Source organism: Falco naumanni, chromosome 12 (assembly GCF_017639655.2).
Source record: "Falco naumanni isolate bFalNau1 chromosome 12, bFalNau1.pat, whole genome shotgun sequence".
NCBI lineage: Eukaryota > Metazoa > Chordata > Aves > Falconiformes > Falconidae > Falco > Falco naumanni.
In genome coordinates, this window is record NC_054065.1 from 17,811,019 (window position 1) to 17,832,315 (window position 21,297).

Below are 21,297 nucleotides of genomic sequence, written 5' to 3' on the forward strand. Positions count from 1 at the left end.
CCATTTATGTTTGCACTCAGATTCTGGCCATTAACCGAGGGGAAAATCTGAAGATCCTGACAGTGAAGGTCAACATTCCTGACGGGGTGAAGAATGAATTCTGTTGGTGGTGTGTCAATGAAAGGTCTGCATGGATACATATTCTTGCAGAAATATCTTTTTTTTTTTCTATAGACAGCTGCATACCAAAATGTACCTCACATGTCTTGTTACATTAAGAGAACAATTTAAATGAATACTTATTAGATTAAATGGAATTAGCAAGTGGATAATTCTTATTTTGTATTTCCAATTGTTGTAGCATTATGCTAAAAAGGTTGTGCCTTTGGCTGTATTTGGGGAGTTCTGGCATCATTTGTAAAGCAATCAATTTTTTTTTTTAAATGTGATGGCTGATGAAGTATGAATGCATTTTCAAATTGCAATATGCATCACATCCAGTAGTCTTTACTGAAAGGAATTTGTAGAATCCAATAGAATATACTTCGAACTTCTAAAAATAACTTCACATGCCTGATTACAACAATTAAAGAGGACTACCTCAGATTTTAGATCAGTGCAGTACGTAACTTTGGGTTTCACAAATGCAAGGAACTGCATGTTTTAAAAAGTATTGGGTTTAATAGACAAATTTAAATGTAGCTGTCTTCAATCTGTGATAGTGTATCTTGACTCTTGGATTTTGATCTCTGAGTAAGTTAGTTATAAAACTGGGCTCTAAATTTTATTTCTTACTGATTGGCTCTTACAAGTTGCTTTCTTTAAGCCTGTAGTGAGATGTTCAGTGTTGCATAATTTTGAGGGTTTTTTTGCAAAGGTTTAGGTTAAATATATGTTTTGTGCAATATCTCTGTCAGTCTTTCTTGGAAACTGTATCTTGATGTCCTGTGTTGGAGAATACTGTGATTCAAACTGTGCTTCTTCCTTGTATATATTAAAGATAGGTTTGTCTTTCTCAGTAGTTTGAGACATGATGCATTGTGCTGAGATGTCATAGAAACTCCTACCTTTGCATTAAAATTGAATAACCAAAAGGAGGAAAAAAGATAGGAAAAGATGCACTTTTCTTAGTGTACAAAGTTGTATACTGTGATACTGCTTTAACGTGTATTTTTCTTTGACATCAAGTCCGAGAAAGGGATCTGGTAAAAATGTTCCTTTTCACTGTAGAAATCTAATAGTTCTGCTTCCAACATGGAAGCCTCTGAAAGAATTAAAATACTTGCTTGGCCGGATAACATAACATAATATGATCTAGGACTAATAGTAACTTTTTTTTTTTTTTGGGGGGGGGGGAAGTATCAGGATTCATAAACACACCTAAGTTTCATTCTATTTTTAATACCTGCAATGGAATTTCTGTCCTCCCTGCAAGATGTATATTCTGTAGGCAGAACATATCTGTCAGTCTTGCTTTTACTGCATCTATGACAGAACTTGGAAGCACTGTGAGCCACAGATAATGGAACAGCTTGTCACTGCTACACAAATGAAAGTGGGATGTAAATTGAGATATTTTTGGTTGATTACACTTTTCTGAGTCATCCTGAGTTGATAAGAATATTGACCTTGGAAATGGAACTACTTATTAATGCTTAGCATTCATGAAGCTATATGTGATTATGGCTTTTTACTGTTTAAGGACAACTTCTGCACCATCAGAAAACTTCCAAAGGAATTATTTTAGTGGATATTTGTGCATTGACATCTAGAACAGATTCTGATCTTCCTCATTAGGTTGACAACGGTGTGACCAAACTGATAAATAGTAAATGTGCATTCTGCCCTGCAAGCTTGAAAATCGCTGTCCAAGGGTGGGAGTTGCATTATTTTCACTGCATTGATTTACTGGTGAGAGCAGAAGGTTAAGAACTTTTGTTTGAGGCAAGGATTGCAAAGCTTTGCAAAGGTATTAACTAATCTGCTAAAGGTCACACCTAAAATCAGTTGCAGAACCAGAAATGCCACCTTGCTACAGAGTTTGCCCAGTATTCTAGCAACAAAACAATATCATCTACTGCCTACTGAATTAGTAGCAAATATGCTGACCTTTGTGTGCTGTGGCAAATCTTTTAGCATTAAAAGTGTCTGAGAAGCAAAGTGGATTTGGAAGAGTAGAGTTCTTCATTTTTGCATTGAGCTCTATATAGATGCTCTCTAAGTTTACTGTATTTTCTTTGCGAGTTCAGAATATCTATTATCCTGTAGAAGCATCCATATTTTCTTCAAATTTGGGTTTGTGCTGAGAACTAAGGAAAACCCTTCTGCCTCACCCTGTGTATTGTATTTTCCCCCAGAACATGGCATCTGTGTGGTTTGACAGTGAACCTAGCTCCGTTAACCCTAGAGCTGCACTGGTCCCAAAAACTTGGTTGTGAAGTGGGACACAGGAAAAGAATCAATGAGAAACAACCGGAGAGGGGCTGCTTAGCTGGCTTTGAGTGTAAAGACAACATAGAGTTGCTCCTTGGGAAGGGGCAAGAGTTTGTTCCAAAGTGGAATTGCAGCCTTGAAAATTAAGTTTGGTGTTTGATAATTTTTTTTCCCATTTTTCGCGACAAATTACTCTGGTTCTGTATAAAGGCCATGGTACAGGCCTTAAAGGCATGCTTTATCTGTGGTCACCAATTTGGTATGTTTCATATAATGTCTTGAAGGAAAACAAAGCCTAGCTGTGCTTTTCCTGGAATAGTTGTTAATTACTACTAGTGGTTCTTAACGTGGGCTATGTTAATTATGTTGATGTATAGTTTCACCCTCCGAGGTGTATCATTAGTGTAAGCCACGTCTACTTATGGTATGGTCCTGGTTGTGAGCATGCACACGTGGAGAGCTGAAGAGTAGAGTAAGATGATAATATTTATACAGGGCTTTTCTAAATAGGGCTTTATTTAAAGGGCTTCAAAAGTCAGCTCTTGATTAAATAATCAAGAAAAATCTGTTCTTAGAGGGAAGTTTAACTCTAGGCAGCAATGATCTTTAAAAATATACACACATGCTTTTGCTTTGTTTTTTGCAGCGAAGTGGATTTTTCTCTTTTCTCATGAAATACTGGAATGATTAAAATGCAGTATTTTCCATGATTGAACTTATTGTTTGGATATTTTTGCATTTGTTGCAATTTCTAATAGAATGTTGTCTAAATAATTTTTACTTATATAGGCAGGTAATAAAAACATCTGCTGTGATAACCTATTTACAGGGGAAAGGTTTGCGAACTAGCTTGAATGGATAAAGAGAGGGAGAAACAGCTGCCAGGTTTCCAAATTCATTCATATTTATGCTGAGGATACTCTCTGGGGGGGAGTGTAGTCATACTTGCCACCTGTAAAAACTTCATGTTTATAGAACTGGATGGCAATAAGAGGCTTTAAAGCCTTTACCAGTTTTATATAGGTATGGAAAGAGTCTCTAGTTACAAATAAGTATAATAGAACTATTTGCAAAAACTGTTAGCAAAGTGATGAGGTCATGTGGCTAAGGACTCACAACTCTGAATGTTGTAAAACTAAATGGTAAGCTTAATTCTGCTTCCATGTCTGTCTGTATTAATGCAATGTTGACTCGATCACACATTTCTCAACTATTATATGCACAGACACTTAGAAAAGCTGTTTCAGGAAATTGTAGATCCCCTTAAACAACTGAAAAGCTGTCTGGGTACAAGCAATTTAGGATTCCCAGTATTTGAGTGAGTGCAAGTAAACAAAGTCAAAAGTAAAATTCAGTCCTATTTTTGGCCTAGGCTTGCACCTGGACACATTATCAAGTGGCATAATTCTATCATGTTGCATTAAAAAAAAAACCCAAACAACCAAGCAACCACAAAAACTTATAAAACTTACTAAAAAATATGTATGTATCTCACTTTGCAGTTAGGGAGTCAAGCATGTAAAAAAATACACTAACAAGAATCTGAATGTTATCAATATTTTTAAAAGAAATAACAGGTGGACTGTAACAGAAAATGTTCACTGTCTTCTGTTTGAGTATGATACAGTTGGCTGTGTTTGCTCCGTCTTTCTCCTTTCTGATTGGGTGGACAATCTCAGTGAGCCAGTTGTGCTTGTTCAAGTACATCACACACACCCCCAAGTAATGTTGCCCAAACCGAAAAGATCAATGGAATAAATATCTGGGATCTCTGTTCTGGGGAGCTTTGAGACTGAGGTGTATTTTAGGACAAAATTTAAAGTAATTGTCATTACAGCTATGACCACTGTGCAGTCTCCTTAAAAAACCAGAATGCTCCAAAGAGTTTGCCTTGGAGAAAGTTGGGACATAGTCTTGTGTTTGGTATTGTTTATTTAATTTTCCCTTTTCCCAGAATATTATTTATACTTCAAATATATTAGCAAGAAGTAAAAGAGAAAAAATCATTTGCAAACTGTTTGGGTTTTGTTGTTTAAGGACTGCTGCAAAATTGATGGTGTCATTTTGAGTTTGAATATAGATACTCAAAGCATTCCAAATGAAATTTGAATTGGGTTTGTTTAATGTTAGTTTAGCTCTTGGCACGGTTGCCTTGCGTCAGTAGCTCTGCAGTGACACTCATAGAGGATGTAGTCATTTTTTTAGTGTGTCGAGAAATAACAAATAATGTAAGTCTAATGGTAATATGGAGCCAAGTTCTTCATTCAGTTGTGGTAAGCTTTGACTTCTCAAAATGAAGAGTAACTTATTTTTATATTTTCTTTAAAGCATAAGATATGATTGCATTCTAATACCTACAAAAAAAAAAAGATAGGCCTTGTCTGATAGTAGAGCCATGAGCAACTTCTCATTTCATTCGTATTTGAGGCTATGATTTCATTGCCGCATTATTGTAGTAATTCTGCAGTTTATAGGACACTACACTCAATGTAGAAGTCTTTTTTTGAAAATTCCCTTTTTTATCTGAGTTTTGGTGTATGTTGTTAAAATATTTTTCTATTCTTTTGCAGATGGAGACCAAAACAATTTTTAAAAGCAGAATTGATGAGGATACTACGAAATTCGGTAGAGGATGCATATAAACGCCTTATATATCCTCTCCTCTGTAGAGAATTCAGGTAAGCCCAGAATGAACGTGTATTTTCATACTACCAATTTCTTAACAATTCCTTCCCCGATTTTTTTATTAGAATGTCTTTTATCCATTTGAAAATATCAGCATGTTTTTAATCCTCTGTGGTTACAGAAGAAATGAACTATGTAGTCTTCGTTAATTTGTGACCCTCTCTAGTTTAGACTACAGTAGAAAAATGGCCTTTGTGTGAACACATTTTACATGTTTTCATATCTGTTGCTTGTACATTTATCTAATAAAGTAAGTTTAGATCTACATTACCATAACAATTGTATCTTTTTCTTTGAATTAACATAAGCCACTAGTCCACTAAATTTTCCCAGCATCTCTTCGTGTCACAGGAATAGTACTGTCAGTGACATTGTTCTGACTCCTTCTCTTCTACCTGTCTCAAAGAAACTAGCAAAGTAAGACTTGTGATTGGAAGTCCCTCATGTTTGTCATCTGTACTTTGTGGTGAACAGATCAGTCATAGCATTAGTCTGATACCATTTTGTGGGTATTGTGATGGCTCTAGAGAAGTCAGTGAACTCATTTCTGGTGATACTGTAGTATTGATGTCATCAGACAAAGTGTCATTTGTAAGATCTATAATATTGTTCTAAATGTGAAGGAAACTTAACACTTAGTGTCAAACTAACATGAATTAAATGGAGTATTTTCATGGGAGTGTACCACATAATTTAAATGAATTAATATGTTAAAAAGTCTATATTCTAAAAGTGTTATCTTCTAATGGTTAGCAGTACTGATGGTGTGATTCTTCTCTTGTATTCAAGAGAAGCTCCTCAAAGCATAACTTGTTTGATTCTGGCAAGGCTTTCTGATATGTGACCTAAATTTTAATACCTGTTTTGAGGTAGTCCAAATGGAGTTGCTTCACCTCTCTTGATTATAAGCCTGTTTTTTGCTACTGTGAATTTCATCGATTTTTGAAACTGCTGAGTTCACTTATTTTTTTTTTGTGACCCCAGTACATGTAGCTACTTTAGGGGAGGTACTGTTTACTGTTTGGCCAAAATGATGAACATCTTGTGATGGTGAGTCCAACTGTTGGGTTCTGTTATGTGATTGTGAAAGCAGTTGTCATTCGTAGCCTTCTCTACAATCAAACTCTTTTAAAATAAAGAAAAAAGACTTGCTTTGGAGTGGGGTTTGGTTTTATCATAAAAAAGAAAACTGATGTAAGGGTCCTTCAAGGCTCTTTTATTGTGTTTTTTGCTTCATGGCTCCTACCCCACGACCATTGTGGCCAGTGTGTTGTATATAACACTGAGGGCTGTGTCAGCAGTAGATTGCTGAAGGTTTTCTGTTCTCTTAATTTACAAAAATATAAAGCTTCCTTCCCTACTACTTCCTAGATGTAGCTCACGAGTCATAAATACAAAGGATAACAAAGCTTGCTGCTTATTCCTGAGTGGCTATTTTCTTATGCTTTACTCTGTGATAATTTTGCATGCTTGGTGGTGTCTGGTTAGGAAAAGCTGAAACATCTCCTATACAGCGGAATGCAAAGCACCTGCCAGGGTTATTCTTGATCCATGACCACTTAACCCTTATCCTTCTTTTATTCTCTTTCTGCCCACACGAGAAGCTGATTTTAGGACTCTTGCAAAGGGCTGCTAAAGTATTCAATACCTCCTTTTAGTATTAATATTTCCAACCCAGCCCCTACTGTTCTTTTTTCTTTTCTTTTTATTATCATTAAATGTTGGAACAGAAAGTTTCCAAGAGTGTATTAAAAAATCTGGTGCTCCTAGTGATCAGAAGAATGAAACTTGCCAGCAAGACAGTTACCTTATTTATTGTTTAATTTCCTTTCTTCCACTCTGTCAGGGACCATCATTTCTTGTATCTGGTATAATAATGTCCAGTGTTGGTTTTGGCTCTTTGAAATACATTTTATTTTGTTGCAGTACTGCATGGAATGATTCCATCAGGATTTGATGCAAGTGATGTGGCATGGACATATTTTTTAATGGATAATCCTTTCCTAATTTTCCATGCTTTCTTGAAGTGAGTGCTTTCTCTCCTCTGTCTTCAGGGACACAAACATTCCTCTGTACGTCTTGTTTCGCACCTGAAGTTAGTTTGCAGATATTTTTCCACAGAAAGGATTGCCTCTCAGACTGTGTATGGTAGTGGGGAGTTATAAATCTCAATTTAAAAAATGACTCTTACAACATTGAATATAGAAGTTTGTAGGTCATGGTTAGGTTATTTGCTTTTATCACAACATACCTGTTAGTGATACACAGTCTGAGTGCTTTGTATACTTCAAGGGGAGTGGCTTGAAATTCTGAATTAACAGATACTTTTTCATAAAGTAGCAACTTTTTTTATTATTGTTGGTTTGGTTTTTTTACAAAATAACCATTCTTTTTGTTCGGAGAGGAGGACTGCTATCCGCCTCTGCCTTGTATCTCTGCCTTATTAATGAGAATTGTCACAGATTGGAAAAACATGAAGCTGGGCATCTTGCCATTTGGATGAAGCCAGTAGTGCACTGAAAAAGAGAAAGATGCTGGATTGTTTGAGGTAGCATGATATTTTTTCAAGGATCGTGTTACTATCCCAAACTTGAAAGTAAGGGCCAGTACTTGGGACAGTAGATCATGTCATTGATACAAGTGTTGAGTGAGAGACAGTTAGAGAGAGGAGAGAGGTCTATATTTGAAATTAAAAAATACAGGATATTATGTAATAGAAAGGACATACGTTATGTTCCCCCTACGCACCTGGCACTTTCAGTAACATTTCCTGTTACTATAAAAGTTTCTGTATATCCATGCCAATTTTAAACATGATTTCCATAAGGTGCACATAACTAATAGCATGTGTTTAGGGGAAATTTTAATTTCTGTGCAAGTCTCCCTTCACAGGTGGACCAATGTGAATTTGCAGTGTGGGAGGACTCTTGGACTTGTGGGCAATAGGGACCCCGTATCTCTGGGATAGAAGGAAAGATGGGATTCGGCTTGTATCTGTACAAAGCCTCCAGCCTAAGAGCATTCATCTTCCTTTGTTTACAATCCACTTCTGAACTTCATTTGCATGCACATATGATTGGTTGAATCTCTGTTGTGTGTGTATGTAGAAGATTCATATGGCTGTGAGGCTTAGGTATATCCTTTGTTTTCTCCACTTTCTCAGAAGCGGCATCAAATTGTTCTGTCCCTGGACTCTCCCTGGAAGTTAATTCTGTGGTTTAGCCTATTTTTGTGTAATTTCTTACGAATGGCAGAAGGATGATCAGGAAATGAAATTGCAACTGAAATTCAGTGGAGGCGAGCATAAAATGATGCTTGTGAGGGGGAGTAATTATCTTTTCATAAAGAAAATTTTGAGCTCTGACCTATCCTGACACAAGAAAGATGCTTTGGTACACTAGAAGGTAGCTCCACATAAATGTTAAGTGCTCAAAAGATAAGATTGATTGTTTAAGGAATAAAGACAAAACAGAATCATTGATTTAGTTGGCCCATATTTGGAATATTATTGGCCATTTTGGTCCCCTCACCTCGTGGTGGTGGTGAGTTAGTAAAAGGGCTCATTAGAACTGGAAAAGGTCCAGTGAAGGAGGACAAGGTATGACATAATTTGCATGAACAAGGATTGACTATGCTATGACTCTTCAGCTTGGAAAAGAGAGGGCTTAGAGGTGAATGGCATATCAAGAGTTGCACAGCGTTTCTAGAGATAAATTTTTACTCTCTTCCAGTGTAAGACCTAGAGGAGCATAACAATTAAAAAGAATCAGCTTCCAATGAAAAGGTGGCAACTTTGTACAGCTTGTGATGGACCTGCAGAACTCGCTGCCAACAGACTCTGTGGATACAAGAAACGTGCATGGGTTCAGTAGGAGACTGGGTAGTGTAGACAAGAGATCTGTTACAGGCTACTGAAGAGACAAATCTTGTCAAGCTCAGGAAATACTCTGAGCTGGAAATAGTTGGAGGCTGAGATACGATTATGGGACAGGTATACTAGTGCTGCTGTATCAGCTGCTTATAGCCACCTTGGAGACAGGATACTGGGATAAAGGGACCACTTACCTGAACTAGGACAGCCATTCTCATGTTATTCTTTTTAGTGATGGCCATACACAGTGGCTGCCCTTTGGCGGTGAGGGCACATTTGAATTGCTAAGGAGTCTTGGAATGCACATATATCCTTCACCATCTCACTTTAAATTATGTCTGTGTTAATTTGGCACATGTGATACACAATCAAAAAGCACAGGGATATTAAGGGAGCCTTTTGCTATTGAAGACTTCCTTAGAAAATGTTAAATCAGTGACGTTTGAAAGAGAATCTAGATCTCTTGTCTAGGTTGCTTTACAAATGAGAGATTATGAGGTCTTAACAGCTCTTTCTGTACCACGCTGGGATGAGACAGGGCTGAACTGGTTGCTTTGTTTGGATCCTGGGCAAATTCAAATCAGACTCTTACGTTCCTCCACATCTGAAAATTGCTCAGAAGAGCTTCATATCTCGTCATGTCAAGTAGCCCTCATGAGGGTTGTCCTTGAACTGTGTGTAGCCTGCTTGTGTCACACACTGATTGACTTAAACAACTGGAGTAATTTCCCCCACCCTGTTCTTATATAGGGTTAGTTAACTGGAATACAGGGTTTTTTTCTTCTGTAAAAATAAATCCAGATCTTACTTTTTTCCATGATGGGTAAAAGGAAAAGGAGAATAACCTTTAAGTTACGTGAAGGCTTTACTGGATTGCTTTTGCTAGCCTAATTATTATCGTTATTGACAATGTAATGCAGCTGAAAATGGCAATGAGTACCTGCAAAAGAAAAGAGAAAAATCAGGTAGGTGATGAATATTTGTGTCCCCGTTACCTTTTCAATTTTGTGTTTTTCATATAAGATGCCATACCATGACAAAAATACTTGTCCTTATCAGTCGATGTCTTACTTGCTACATCTGACAAGTAAGACATCATGCATCTTGTACACCTTCATTCAACAAGGCCGATTTGTTTCTCATAATGCTCTACAGTAAGTGTTCTTGCTTAAAGTCATTGAAGTCAATCCTTGTTGCACTAACTCACTTCTTTCTATTGAAGAACATTGAAAAGAAAGGTAGGGAACGTCGTGGCCCCATCAGCTTACTAGTTTGGTTCTAAGGAAGCAGAATACCCTCCTAGAAAGACCTCAAGTCAACAGAGTGATGACTGTTAAATAATGTAATTCATAGATGAAATGAAATGCTTCATGAATCATGGTGTGTTGGCAATGAATTGGATTGGCCCTTCCAGTTTCTCTCGAGCACCTCCCAGCTGACAGTGATTCTGCATAAGTGGGAAGTTGTGATGAATTCAGTCCGTGCCTTCTTCAAATCCACTTTTCTTTGCAATTAAGTATCTGCTTTGATGGGAAGGTGTTCTTTGCTCAAAATAATGATGTTTGTATGTTAGTATGTGTACATTCTTGTAGATGTTTCTATTATACTCTTTATGTTGATTTACTTTCTTAGAGCCAGAATGAGATGATCATTTAGATGATCCTTTTTTAAAAAGGGTCAAAAACATGATTGGGAGTGTAATACTAATTAAAAGATAATGAAAACATGACTGGAAAAAGCCGTACAACTTTGGAACAATTCAAAAGTGCGTTTGAAAACTGAGGGGGAAATGTTATTTGCTTTCATCCTTCTAAGATCAAAGTTGACATCTGATGCAGAGAAAGAGTCTGTGATGATGTTTGGCAGAAATCTACGGCAGTTGCTTCTGACCAGCCCTGTGAGGGGCCGTACTTTGATGGGAGTAGATCCTGGCTACAAACATGGCTGCAAGTTGGCAATTATTTCACCAACCAGTAAGTTTCGATTCCAAATATTTTTGAAAGGACTGATAAAAAATTTAGAGGAAAGCATAGTTTCAAAACCTGCTTTTTTATAAAATGGATTTCTTTTGTTAAGCTTCTAGTGTTTTCCACACATCGTCGTGCAAATTCCTTTCTTCAGGCTTAAGGTTAAGTTTCTGGCACCTGGATTCCACTGTCTCCTTTGGTGTTATTACTCCTCTTTAAAATAGAATTTAAAATCCCTTCTGCCTTCTTGAATAGAGGCTCAAATAATTGTGCCTCTCAGTAGTCACCAAAGAGAACACCTGGTGTTTTTATTGTTTAACAAAGAATTTGAATTTAAATACTTTTAATAACTTGGCTTTTTTTTTTTTTTTAATGTGTAATATCTTGAACTTCTGGACACTTTATCAGTTTTTTTTGGTTTAGTATGGTGTGTGCTAATGTGAGAAGTCAGAAACATTGTATTTGCAGAACTTTTAAATTAAGATTTTAGATAAAGAACATCTTAGTCTGATCTGGGGATACCTACCTGTTTAGGCCCATGCAACAATAGTTTGTTTTCCTTTTTTATTGCTCTTTTGTCTGAGAATATGTCCACCCAGGGTGGGCATAAGGAAAGGTGTGTTCTTGACACATTAAAATGGCAATAAAGGTAAGGTAAATGGTTATTAGCTTGCATTGCACCATGAGCTATCGCTGCCAGTTAATACAGTGGTTTCCAAATGTCATAGATGAGATGATGGCATTGGAGTTTTATTGCTCCTGGACTGGAAGTCCTGAAACTGCATTCCTAATTTTCATCTCTCTTTACTGGATCTGTAAAATCTACTAGACTAGAGCAATAAATCTTTTGCAGTGGTTTGCTGTTTTTCATAATGTAATAGAGTTTATTTGCCTAATATGACTAGATGCTCATTGTTTGTCCTGTAGATATGTACCCAGGAAACCAGAAAATATATCAACACATTTTACTTCAGCAGTCAAAGCATTTTTGTCCTCTGCCCACCAGAAATTTCTTCTAATTTGATAAAGGGAAAGATGTCTTATTAAGAAACTTTATTTGTGACTCATAAAATTAACTTTAGTAATTTTGCGGGATATAGCTTTCTGATCTTTGTGTTTTTTATCAGATGGGTTTGCTTCTCATTATTCTAGGTCAGATACTCCATACCGATGTCGTTTACTTGCATTCTGGTCAAGGATTTTGTGAAGCTGAGAAGATAAAGAGGCTTCTGCTACAGTTCAAGTATGCTAAAGAAACTGCCATTTATTATCCTTTTGTACCAAACATAATGAAAATCTTCACTATACAAATACTTTCTTTTGCGTAGAACAAGAATTCTACTGATTTAACTGAAAATATTCTTTTTTTATGTAGTTTGGAGCTTATTTTTCTTTTAATCTTATGTTCATGCTTTTACACTATGTGTATGTTAGAAATGTGAAATCAAGCCATGGCTATGACTAAGGCTGCATGCTATGAATGTATCCCTGTAAAGCTCTGTCAATCCATTTATTTTTAGGAATAGAAATTAACATTTAGCTAAGGAATAAGTTTAGCCTTACGCTTCCTACCTCCCCCTGCCACAACCCCCAAACCACTCATCGATCTTTCCCTGTTCCAAAAGCCGCATTTAGTTTTTGGAAGAGTTCTATTAAGCAAAGGAAATCCTGCTCAGATAGGTGTCCAGACAGACCTGCAAATAGGGGCAGCATGATTAAAAGGTTATTGTACCCAACTATTTTGGGATCCCCTGTGGACAGACATCTGGTCTACTGAGTCAGCCACTGAACTGCCACAGCATACAGTCCAGTTTGTCTTCAAGCATTAGACTGGCTTTAAACAAGGTGATTTGATGGCTGGCTGACTGTGGTGGGGGCAGTCAGAGGCAATGACCTTGCAAGCTGTTGCAAACTGATGTTCCCATTAAGGAATTAAGATTCTGATTGCTTGGGCTTCTGCCCTTTTTCGTGACCCATAACAGATGAGGGAAATAGGAGATGAAAGGGTTTGAGAACTGTAAATAACATTACATTTCTTTTACAAAGCATCATTTTTGGGTTTTCTGCAGATATTACCACTGTTCGGTTCCATTACAAATGAGTGAAAACGTTGACTCATCTCTTGAACTGTCACATTGAAAACTTGTTAAACACAATGTGATATTACTAGGAGTATGTTCTCTTTAAATCCAAGCCTTGTGTTATGTAAAATAAGATATATTTCATCGTTGTTGTGGATTGAATGCAATACATGAAAAAGTCTAAAAGAGAATAATTGTTCATTTTTTTTATCCTGTGCGAAGCTGTAGCACTGTCGTGATTGGCAATGGCACGGCCTGCAGGGAAACAGAAGCTTACTTTGCTGACTTAATTATGAAGAAATATTTTGCACCACTGGATGTTGTTTACTGGTAAGACCACTTTGCTTGCTGGGATATTCATTGGTTCATCATATTTTAACTCAACAGGTAGTTTTAAATGTAATTTTTTGAAGTATTGCTTTTTGTTGCCTTGGCTTTGAGTCAAGCTTGACCCATCCTTCTAGCCAAAGGAAAGTGGCTGTAGCTCTTTGGAGCATGAGAGTAGCTCTCCTGAGTCAGTAAGAGAGGCTCACTGATGCATTTTATTTTCTCTTCCTGAGGTTCAATCTGTTGCTATTATCATTGTAACCAAGTATGCGAGAATAGCAGCTCAAACAGCCAAGAACCTGTTTGATGTTGTGTGTTTATTTCTTGATAAATGAGATTTAAATGCAAATGGTAAAGCTTGTGTTTTCCAACTACAGTATGGAATCCTTGCTTATCCTATGGGTATTAAATGGTCTGGAAATAAGTATCTTGTTAATACCTAGCAGAACTAGTGAAGGTATTTATCTTCTTTGTGTTTTTTGGCAAATGTTTAATTTCACTGTCGTTCACTTCATATAGTTTAAAAATCTGTTATGTTGACATAAGCACTTTTGTCTGAAAGAGTAATAGTGAGTTCATTTCTTGATTATATGCTATAAAATGTAAATAACTAGTTAGTTTACCCAGAAAAATGTATTTCTATAATACTGTGCAGGATGGTTTTCTCACTGCATTTTCCTCTTTTGCTTTAATATTTTCTCCATATTTATAGTTCAGTATTATAGAATTTGCAACATAATTATCAGTATTGATTTTTTTTGAGGCCAGTAGAGCTACCAAGTTCTTGAAACAGACAAAAGCTCTTGTGAAATAGGATTTACTATAAATACTCTAAGGCAGAAGTCAGCTTATCAACTTGGTTGTTTTTTCTAGCAGTGACAGATAATTTTTTTAACCTTTCACTTTTTCTGAAACTTGTTGTGGTATTTGTAGGTTGAATATATAAATGCATTTGTCTAGCCTGCCAGATTAATTCCTGGAAGTGAAAATTAACAGTATCAAAAGCATTTTTACTTTCGGTATATGTAATTGTTAATATTTTTATTGTGCTGTGCTCATATATGGTAAAGAGCTAGTCCCTACTTCAGAATTGGTATGTGGAATACTGAGGTACTGCATATTAAAATAAAAATTATAAAAATGATATTTTTTTGTACTGCATGCTATAGGTGACATTTGATGGTGGTGAACTTTGTAGACTGCTGTATGTTTGTGCGTTTATGTATGGAGCTGGGCTTGCCGTTCTTGTGTGTCTCTTCACATTTTGACAGTCCTAACAAGAGTTTCTTAAAGATTGGGGTTCCCATGTTGCTCTTTCTGCTAAACTGGTTTTACGTGCACCTAAGTGCATTATCCAGTGCTGGGGTTTCCCAACTATGCTGCTAAATCCTGCAGGATAGCTATTCTATTTGTTTTCTAGCTCCAGAAAGCTTTTTTTCTTAATCTACTTGGTATTTCTTAGTAACAGAAGGGAATGATAAGTCCAGTCATCCACCCCTCACTTCTGATAATCCAATGAGATGCCTGGTATTTATGTCAGTCCGAGTTCAAAAATGTAAGTGATACATGGTAAATGAGGAGCAATTAGTACAGAATTACTGTTTGAGTAATAGGTGACAGTAGGCATACATTGTGAGAACTGCTATGCCTTTTGCAGGGAACTATGAAAGGTGATTTGGGAGCGTGTGCTCTGCTCATCCTCTTTTTTATGTTTTAAATTTTTTTAATTAAAAAAACATCCCCCAGAGCATGCTCTCTCAGATCACAAAAAAACTTCTGTTTCCATGTAGAGTCTTCCCTTGATTATGTTCTTTTCTCTTGATAGAGGAAAATGAGAGCTTTGTTTATATGTAGACTGAATACAGATCTATAACCAGTTCTGTGGAAACCCACTGTATGCTTTTGAATTAAGTGATCTTTAAATAGATTTTCTGTTGAAATATCTAAGAAACAATTTAAGTAATGTTGGAACAGTTAATTTTTAAAGATTTGCTTCAGCAGGTTGCACTTAATGGATTTACTGTATAAAAAATGGGTTTAAAAATCAATTTAGTGTTTGAAATGCAGGGGGAAAAACCAAAACAAAACAAAACCCCCAAATAAAACCCAAACCAAACAAAAAAACTCGGAACAAAAGAAAAACTCTCCAGTACTTAAACTGTAACAGAATGAGTCAGTTGCATCTAACATGATACCATTTTCTAAGCATTCAGCTTCTTGCAGTGATGCACTGAGCTGCACGAAGGTGGAAAACCTTGCCCAGCAAAACAGTGCTCAGTTCGTTGCTGTGTGCAAGTTTCAGAAAATCACCAGTAGTATTTGCATTTACAGTCTTTTTCCTTAAAGGAGTCCAAATGTCAAGTGGCTTGGCAGATGAGGATGGATTGTTTTATAGTGCTGTAAAACCAAAATCCCAATCAACTTAAGTGGTCATTCAGCAAGGTGGCTGATAGAGAAGTACTACAGACTTCAGCTTCCTTGGCAAATAAAGCTTGTAACGTGACACTACTTATTTTTTTTCTTAAAGTGGAGAACAGAAACAGAAATCTTTATAAAAAACTAAAAATCTGTTCATACTTTCATGTCCAGTTCATCATATGGAACTTGGATCATGCATTTCCAGAGAATTGAGACATTAATAGTCTGTACTTTGGGAAAGAAGGTTGATACATGCAGAAATAATCTGGACAGGTATGCACTCTAATGAAGGTTAATTATAGTAACCAGCTGAACACTTAATTGGTTGCATGTATGTGCAGTACATGCTGAAATGTGCTGAAATAGTCTCTCTGTTACTAAAGTCCTGTACAATAATTTCAGAATTGTGCATGAAGGTATTCCTGGGCTTTAGTATATGACTCTAGTCAGCACTGGACTACACAGCACTGATCTACAGACTTAAATAGGACCACCATTTCACCATATTTTTTTTTTTTTAATTGTGTGGCAAGAATCAAATTAACGGATTCTCACTTTAAAATAAGTAAAATCAGTATGAAAAGAGACTTCCAAAATAATATTCTTTCTTTTCTTCATTTCATTTTCCCTCAAAAACATTACAATATTTTGATGACTGCGTTCTCTTTTTTAATGCTGATAAATATATGAAAATCAAACAATTAAAGGAACAATCCTCAGCAATAGCAAGTGCAAACAACATACAGTTTTACTAAAGTTTTCCAAAGATAAGACATATCGGTGAAGACAGTAGTAGCAGAGGAGGCATGTGGCATGATTTTTTCGTGTGGCTTGAAATGTGTCTGGACTCAGTTTGACAGTTTTTTGTTTGAGGCAAATATTTTTCACTGTTTTTGTAACAAACGTGCTTTCAGATACCTACATCCAACCTAAATAACTGCAGGACTGACTTTTTTTTTTTTTTTTTTTTTTCTTTTCCTCTCTTTTTGAATATAGTTTCCCTTTTAGAGCTGTGTTTATTGACTTAGATTAGGACTGGACTAGAGCCCAGAGACAGTCGTATCTAGTCTTCAGGTTTTTTGTTACAAATCAGTTTTTGTTACAAGGTTCAATAAATATTCTCGATTATTTATGTTAGTTCCATTGTGAGTTCTTGCCAAAGATACATTGTATTATAACCAAAACAGATGTTCTGTTTTAGATAAGTGTATTTGTTTTAACAAGACCAGAAATGTAAATGAAACAACAGTGTGTTCAACATTAACATGACAGAAGATGAACTTGTAGGATTTCATTGGCCTTTTTGGATCAAATGAAAACCTTGAAAAAATATTTCAGGAGTTTCATTCCATATTTCGATCACTGCAATTGTTTTTCTTTGATTGCTGTCAGTTGTAGGCATCTTGGAAATGAAACCTATCTGAATGACAGGTGAACTATGCTAGAGCGGGACAACATGAGCAGCTCAATCCTCATATTTGGAAAGATAAAGTCACAGTTTTTCTTTCAGCCTCAGTGGTTTCATTGTCACAATACAGACATTCTTACTGGTCTGATTGTTACATTAATGCACACTCAGAATAAAGTATTCCAGCTCATATTTAAAAAAAAGTTTAATAAGTGTCATGAATTGTTAATTGTTTTTAACAACCAGTAAAGAATGCAGACAGGCAAGCGTATTTTTTTGTTGCTGTTTTTTAGGTGTCTCGGTGTTTAATATCTCTTATACTTGCTTAAAAACTTGATACAAAATCCTTTTCTGCCACTTTCAGCAAAACCTTTTCTTGCTCTTGAGACTTTATAAGCAACATAATTAATAATTTACTGCTGCTTAAGTTCAAGCACTTCTGTACTGTGACAAATAGGGAAAGTCTCTAACGTAATGTCTTAAATTTTTCTTTGAGTTTTCTTTTAATGTTTAAATTGTCTGCTTTAGAATACTTGGAAATGTTCTGCTAAGGTAGAATAGGACTGTTTAATACCTTTTGAAGTTGGACCTTGGTGGCAAGAAATTGATTTGGAAATATTTGTTCTACAGGAATTTAGGTCCGCTTGTATTTTATAGGTGTCTGCACATGCTTTAAATATCCTTTTCAATTTAAATGTGTGTTTTATGTTGTTGAATATCTACATTATACTCGCTCAGCTTTAACAAATACCACTTTCAAGTTCCATGCCTCTACATTTCTAATGTTACACTAGCTTAATTCCCATTACTTTTCTGCTTCATAGCACTCGCAGTTTGAAAGGGACCTAACATTCGGGTTCACATTATGATAATTAGGTTTCAAAGCAGTGTGGGGGGATTAAGATGTCTGAAGTCTAGTTGCTGAATAAAGTTCAGAACTACTTGTAAAACTTGTTTGAGTGGTTAACAGAAGTGGTTTTATTTATTCAGTGCTCATGCAGCATTAATCCGTATTTCATCAGGTACCCACAGTGCTGTAACTCTAGATATGACCTTGGGACTTAATTTACCCCATCTCAGTTTTCCTTATTAATGTGCCATGAAAGAGGTACATGAAAGATAGCCAACATCAAAGCACCTTTTCAAATAAAGTGGTTGATATGAATCCTCTGGTATTTAACACTGTCTGTCAAATGTTTCAGCTGGTTTGCATCCTTTTACAAGCTATTGCTTGCTGCATTAATGCAGTTGTTTCAAGTCTCTTGAGAGTACAAAGGGGGGTAGGGTTATGGGAAACTTTATTCCTATTTCTTTTTTATTATATTTTCTTTAAGCTGTTATTTTTGTCTGTTTAAGCTATATAACTCCATTGACGACACATTTATGTATGCACACCTACACACCTTAGGTCATTAGATGTCTGACACAGAAGGTATAAAGGAATTTGGAAAGTTCTGGCAAAAGGAATACATACAGGGCAGAAACAATGCACACGTCCAATATGTGCACTGAAGAACCTTTGTTCTGCTTTCATCTCTTTCAATCTCTAGTGGAGTCATGAGAAGTCCTAAACAATGAAGAAATAATCTGAGGAACAAACAGGTTTACAATGTGCGTGAAGAGGTCATAGTCAATTAAAAACATTTTGAATTATGTAGTGATTTACAGCCAAACTGTCTTCTGTCACTTAGAATTTGTTTTCTGTTGTGATTATTTGCCATAGCTGAGTAAGAACTCGTGATCATGCACACTTCAAGCGAAAAATCACTTTCTGTATATTTATATTTACAGGAGACAGTCCTGTAAATTGGAACCTCGCTCTGCATAGAGACTTCTTCCTGCTATTCTTGATTATTCTTAAGTTTAGATAGTCTATTGATAAGCACAACATGGGCTGTTAAAAGTGTCGCATTTAAAATGGCATCCAATGTTTGTTCCTTGTGCATCCACAAACTGGTATCCTACATTGAGCTGATTCAAAAGACGAAATTCAGAAGATTCAGAAAATCTTAGATTTTGAAGCAGTCCAAGAAAGTAAAGATTCCCCTCTGCCCCTGCACTGTTGCTTGTTTTAAAAGTTTAGTGTAGACACCGGTATCATCTCTAGGTGTGTTTTTCTGAGCAGAAGAGGAGAAATGGGTAAGTGAAGTTACAGTGGGACAAGTGAAATAGGTGATAAATTCTGACTTGTGTAGCATGAATTTGAAACTTTTTAAAATAAACTTTATAAGCGATACACTTGACATGATTATGGAGCCATCTTTGAATTCTATTTCAGAGAAATAACTCACAGGTTTTTAAGATGAGAACAAGAACTATTTGAGTATGTCACTGTAGTTAGAGATTAATTCCTTTAAGTTCAGAAAAAGTAAAATGTATGTGGAGTCTAGACTTCAGCAATATGAAGGCAGGGGGTCAGGAAGTAAATTTAACTAGCGAAAGAAAGCTGAATCTTGAGAATAAAGTTCATTTTTCCAGAACACTAGGACATGTAGTTTGACTTGCATCCAGGGCAATCTATGGGAAAACAGTCTTGGGGGAGAGAGGAAAGCTATTCATGTAACTTCCTTTCTATGTTTTCTCTTTCTAAAAGAAAATCATAGTAGCAGTAATGTCAAGCACTGATTTTAAAAGTTATGTATTCTCAGTATGTAAATCTTTCCAGACCTTTAAAGGATACTAAACAGACAAGAAAAAAAAAAAAAAATCACTTCTGTATAATTGGGGAAGAGTTTAGGATGCAAAGCTGTTAAGCATGTGGTAAGTTGTTTAAGGGCAACTTTGGACGCTCTTCAATTGGAAATATACTGATCTCAAATACACTTCCGTCAATCAGATAATAAAGTTGAGAAATTGATCACAATAATTCCTGTACCATTCCCCTTTTGTTTTTTAACAGAAAAGTAATTTTTTTATATTTAGGATTGAAAATTACTTCTCTATTTTCAGTTGTATTTTATGTTCCCTGCTGAACAGTAATTTGTACACAGGCTGTTTTCTTTTAGAACTTTGTTATTTTCAGATAAAAAAAAGCCCACTTTCTTTTTTTATTTAAGATAATCAGCTAGAAGACATGTGGTATTGCAGTACAACAGAAGTCAGATGAAGAAAGGGAGCCATCCAAAAATATTTACAAACACAAAAGAAGCACATGTTGGATAGGTAAAAGGTGGAGACAGACAAAGGATGAGCAAGTGCTACTGTTTCTGCACAGTCTGTGCCCATCAGGTCCCCTGGAAGCAATTTTGGAATGTGTATTTCATGGGGTGTATTCATAGAGCAACAACTGGGTGGTTTGTTCCTAAAGCTCACTTATAACAAAGTCAGATTTTTACCAAATATTTGTAGCAGCGATTTTAATGTTCAGCATAGAACTGCTATACTACTATGCTTTCAGTTAGGGAATTATAGTTGTGGGCTGTGTTTGGCTCAGTAGTAGAAGTCTTTAAAACACTATTTTTATCACTTAACATTGTGTGCTGGTCAGTCTTTCAAATGCAATCTCCCTTCTTAAGAACTTTCTATGATGACAATGAAAATTATTCTGGCCTAAAGTCCCTTGTTAAGGCTACTTTCAGAGCTCAGAAATAAGGAAGGATTTAATAGATTTAAAGAAAAAGAGATGATATTAAATTTGCTAGATTGCTACAGTGAAAGAGAAGAAGTTCATGTGAGTGTCTGATATTTTTGAGGGGATGGGGTACCGTACAGGTTAAAAATAAGCTTTTTATTTCAGACTGAAAGGATTCAGGTCACTGTTTAACGTGGTTACAACCTTGAAAGTTTTTCTGTGCCATTTGGTTGACACCACAAGGTTCTTATTTGTTTAATTTCAAGGAAAGATTTCCAGGAATACCTTTAGCAGAATGAACGTAACATGAGGCAATATTATAACATGCCCACTTGGCCAGAATTGGTGTTCTTATTCGGTCTGACCTTCTTTCGCTGAAGGGTCCCCAAACCACCCTTTTTCACGGTGGCTGTTGCATCACTGACTTGACGTTTGGAATATTAGTAGAGATACTGAAGGACAAAACTTCCAAGTCGTCATCTGTGTCTGACAGGTTACGTGCAGGTCTGCACTGCGTGTGCTGCCTTGTACTTGGCAGGAGAAGGTGGGGAGCCTTTTGTTCAGAGGTGTCTGAGTGGTGGCCAAGGTCAAGGGGT

The 21,297-nt window shown here is 36.2% G+C and overlaps 1 protein-coding gene across 4 annotated transcripts in view; it reads left to right on the top strand.

Annotated features, from left to right (window-relative positions):
* The window catches only part of SRBD1 (S1 RNA binding domain 1), a 128,896-nt gene that overhangs the window by 21,709 nt on the left and 85,890 nt on the right, over window positions 1-21,297 (top strand). For all 4 annotated transcript variants that reach the window (XM_040611970.1, XM_040611973.1, XM_040611972.1 and 1 more), the window contains 5 exons: window positions 21-124; window positions 4,944-5,051; window positions 10,745-10,902; window positions 12,049-12,139; window positions 13,200-13,307. In XM_040611970.1, the coding sequence (XP_040467904.1) occupies window positions 21-124; window positions 4,944-5,051; window positions 10,745-10,902; window positions 12,049-12,139; window positions 13,200-13,307 (569 nt within the window). The remainder of the gene's footprint in view (window positions 1-20; window positions 125-4,943; window positions 5,052-10,744; window positions 10,903-12,048; window positions 12,140-13,199; window positions 13,308-21,297) is intronic.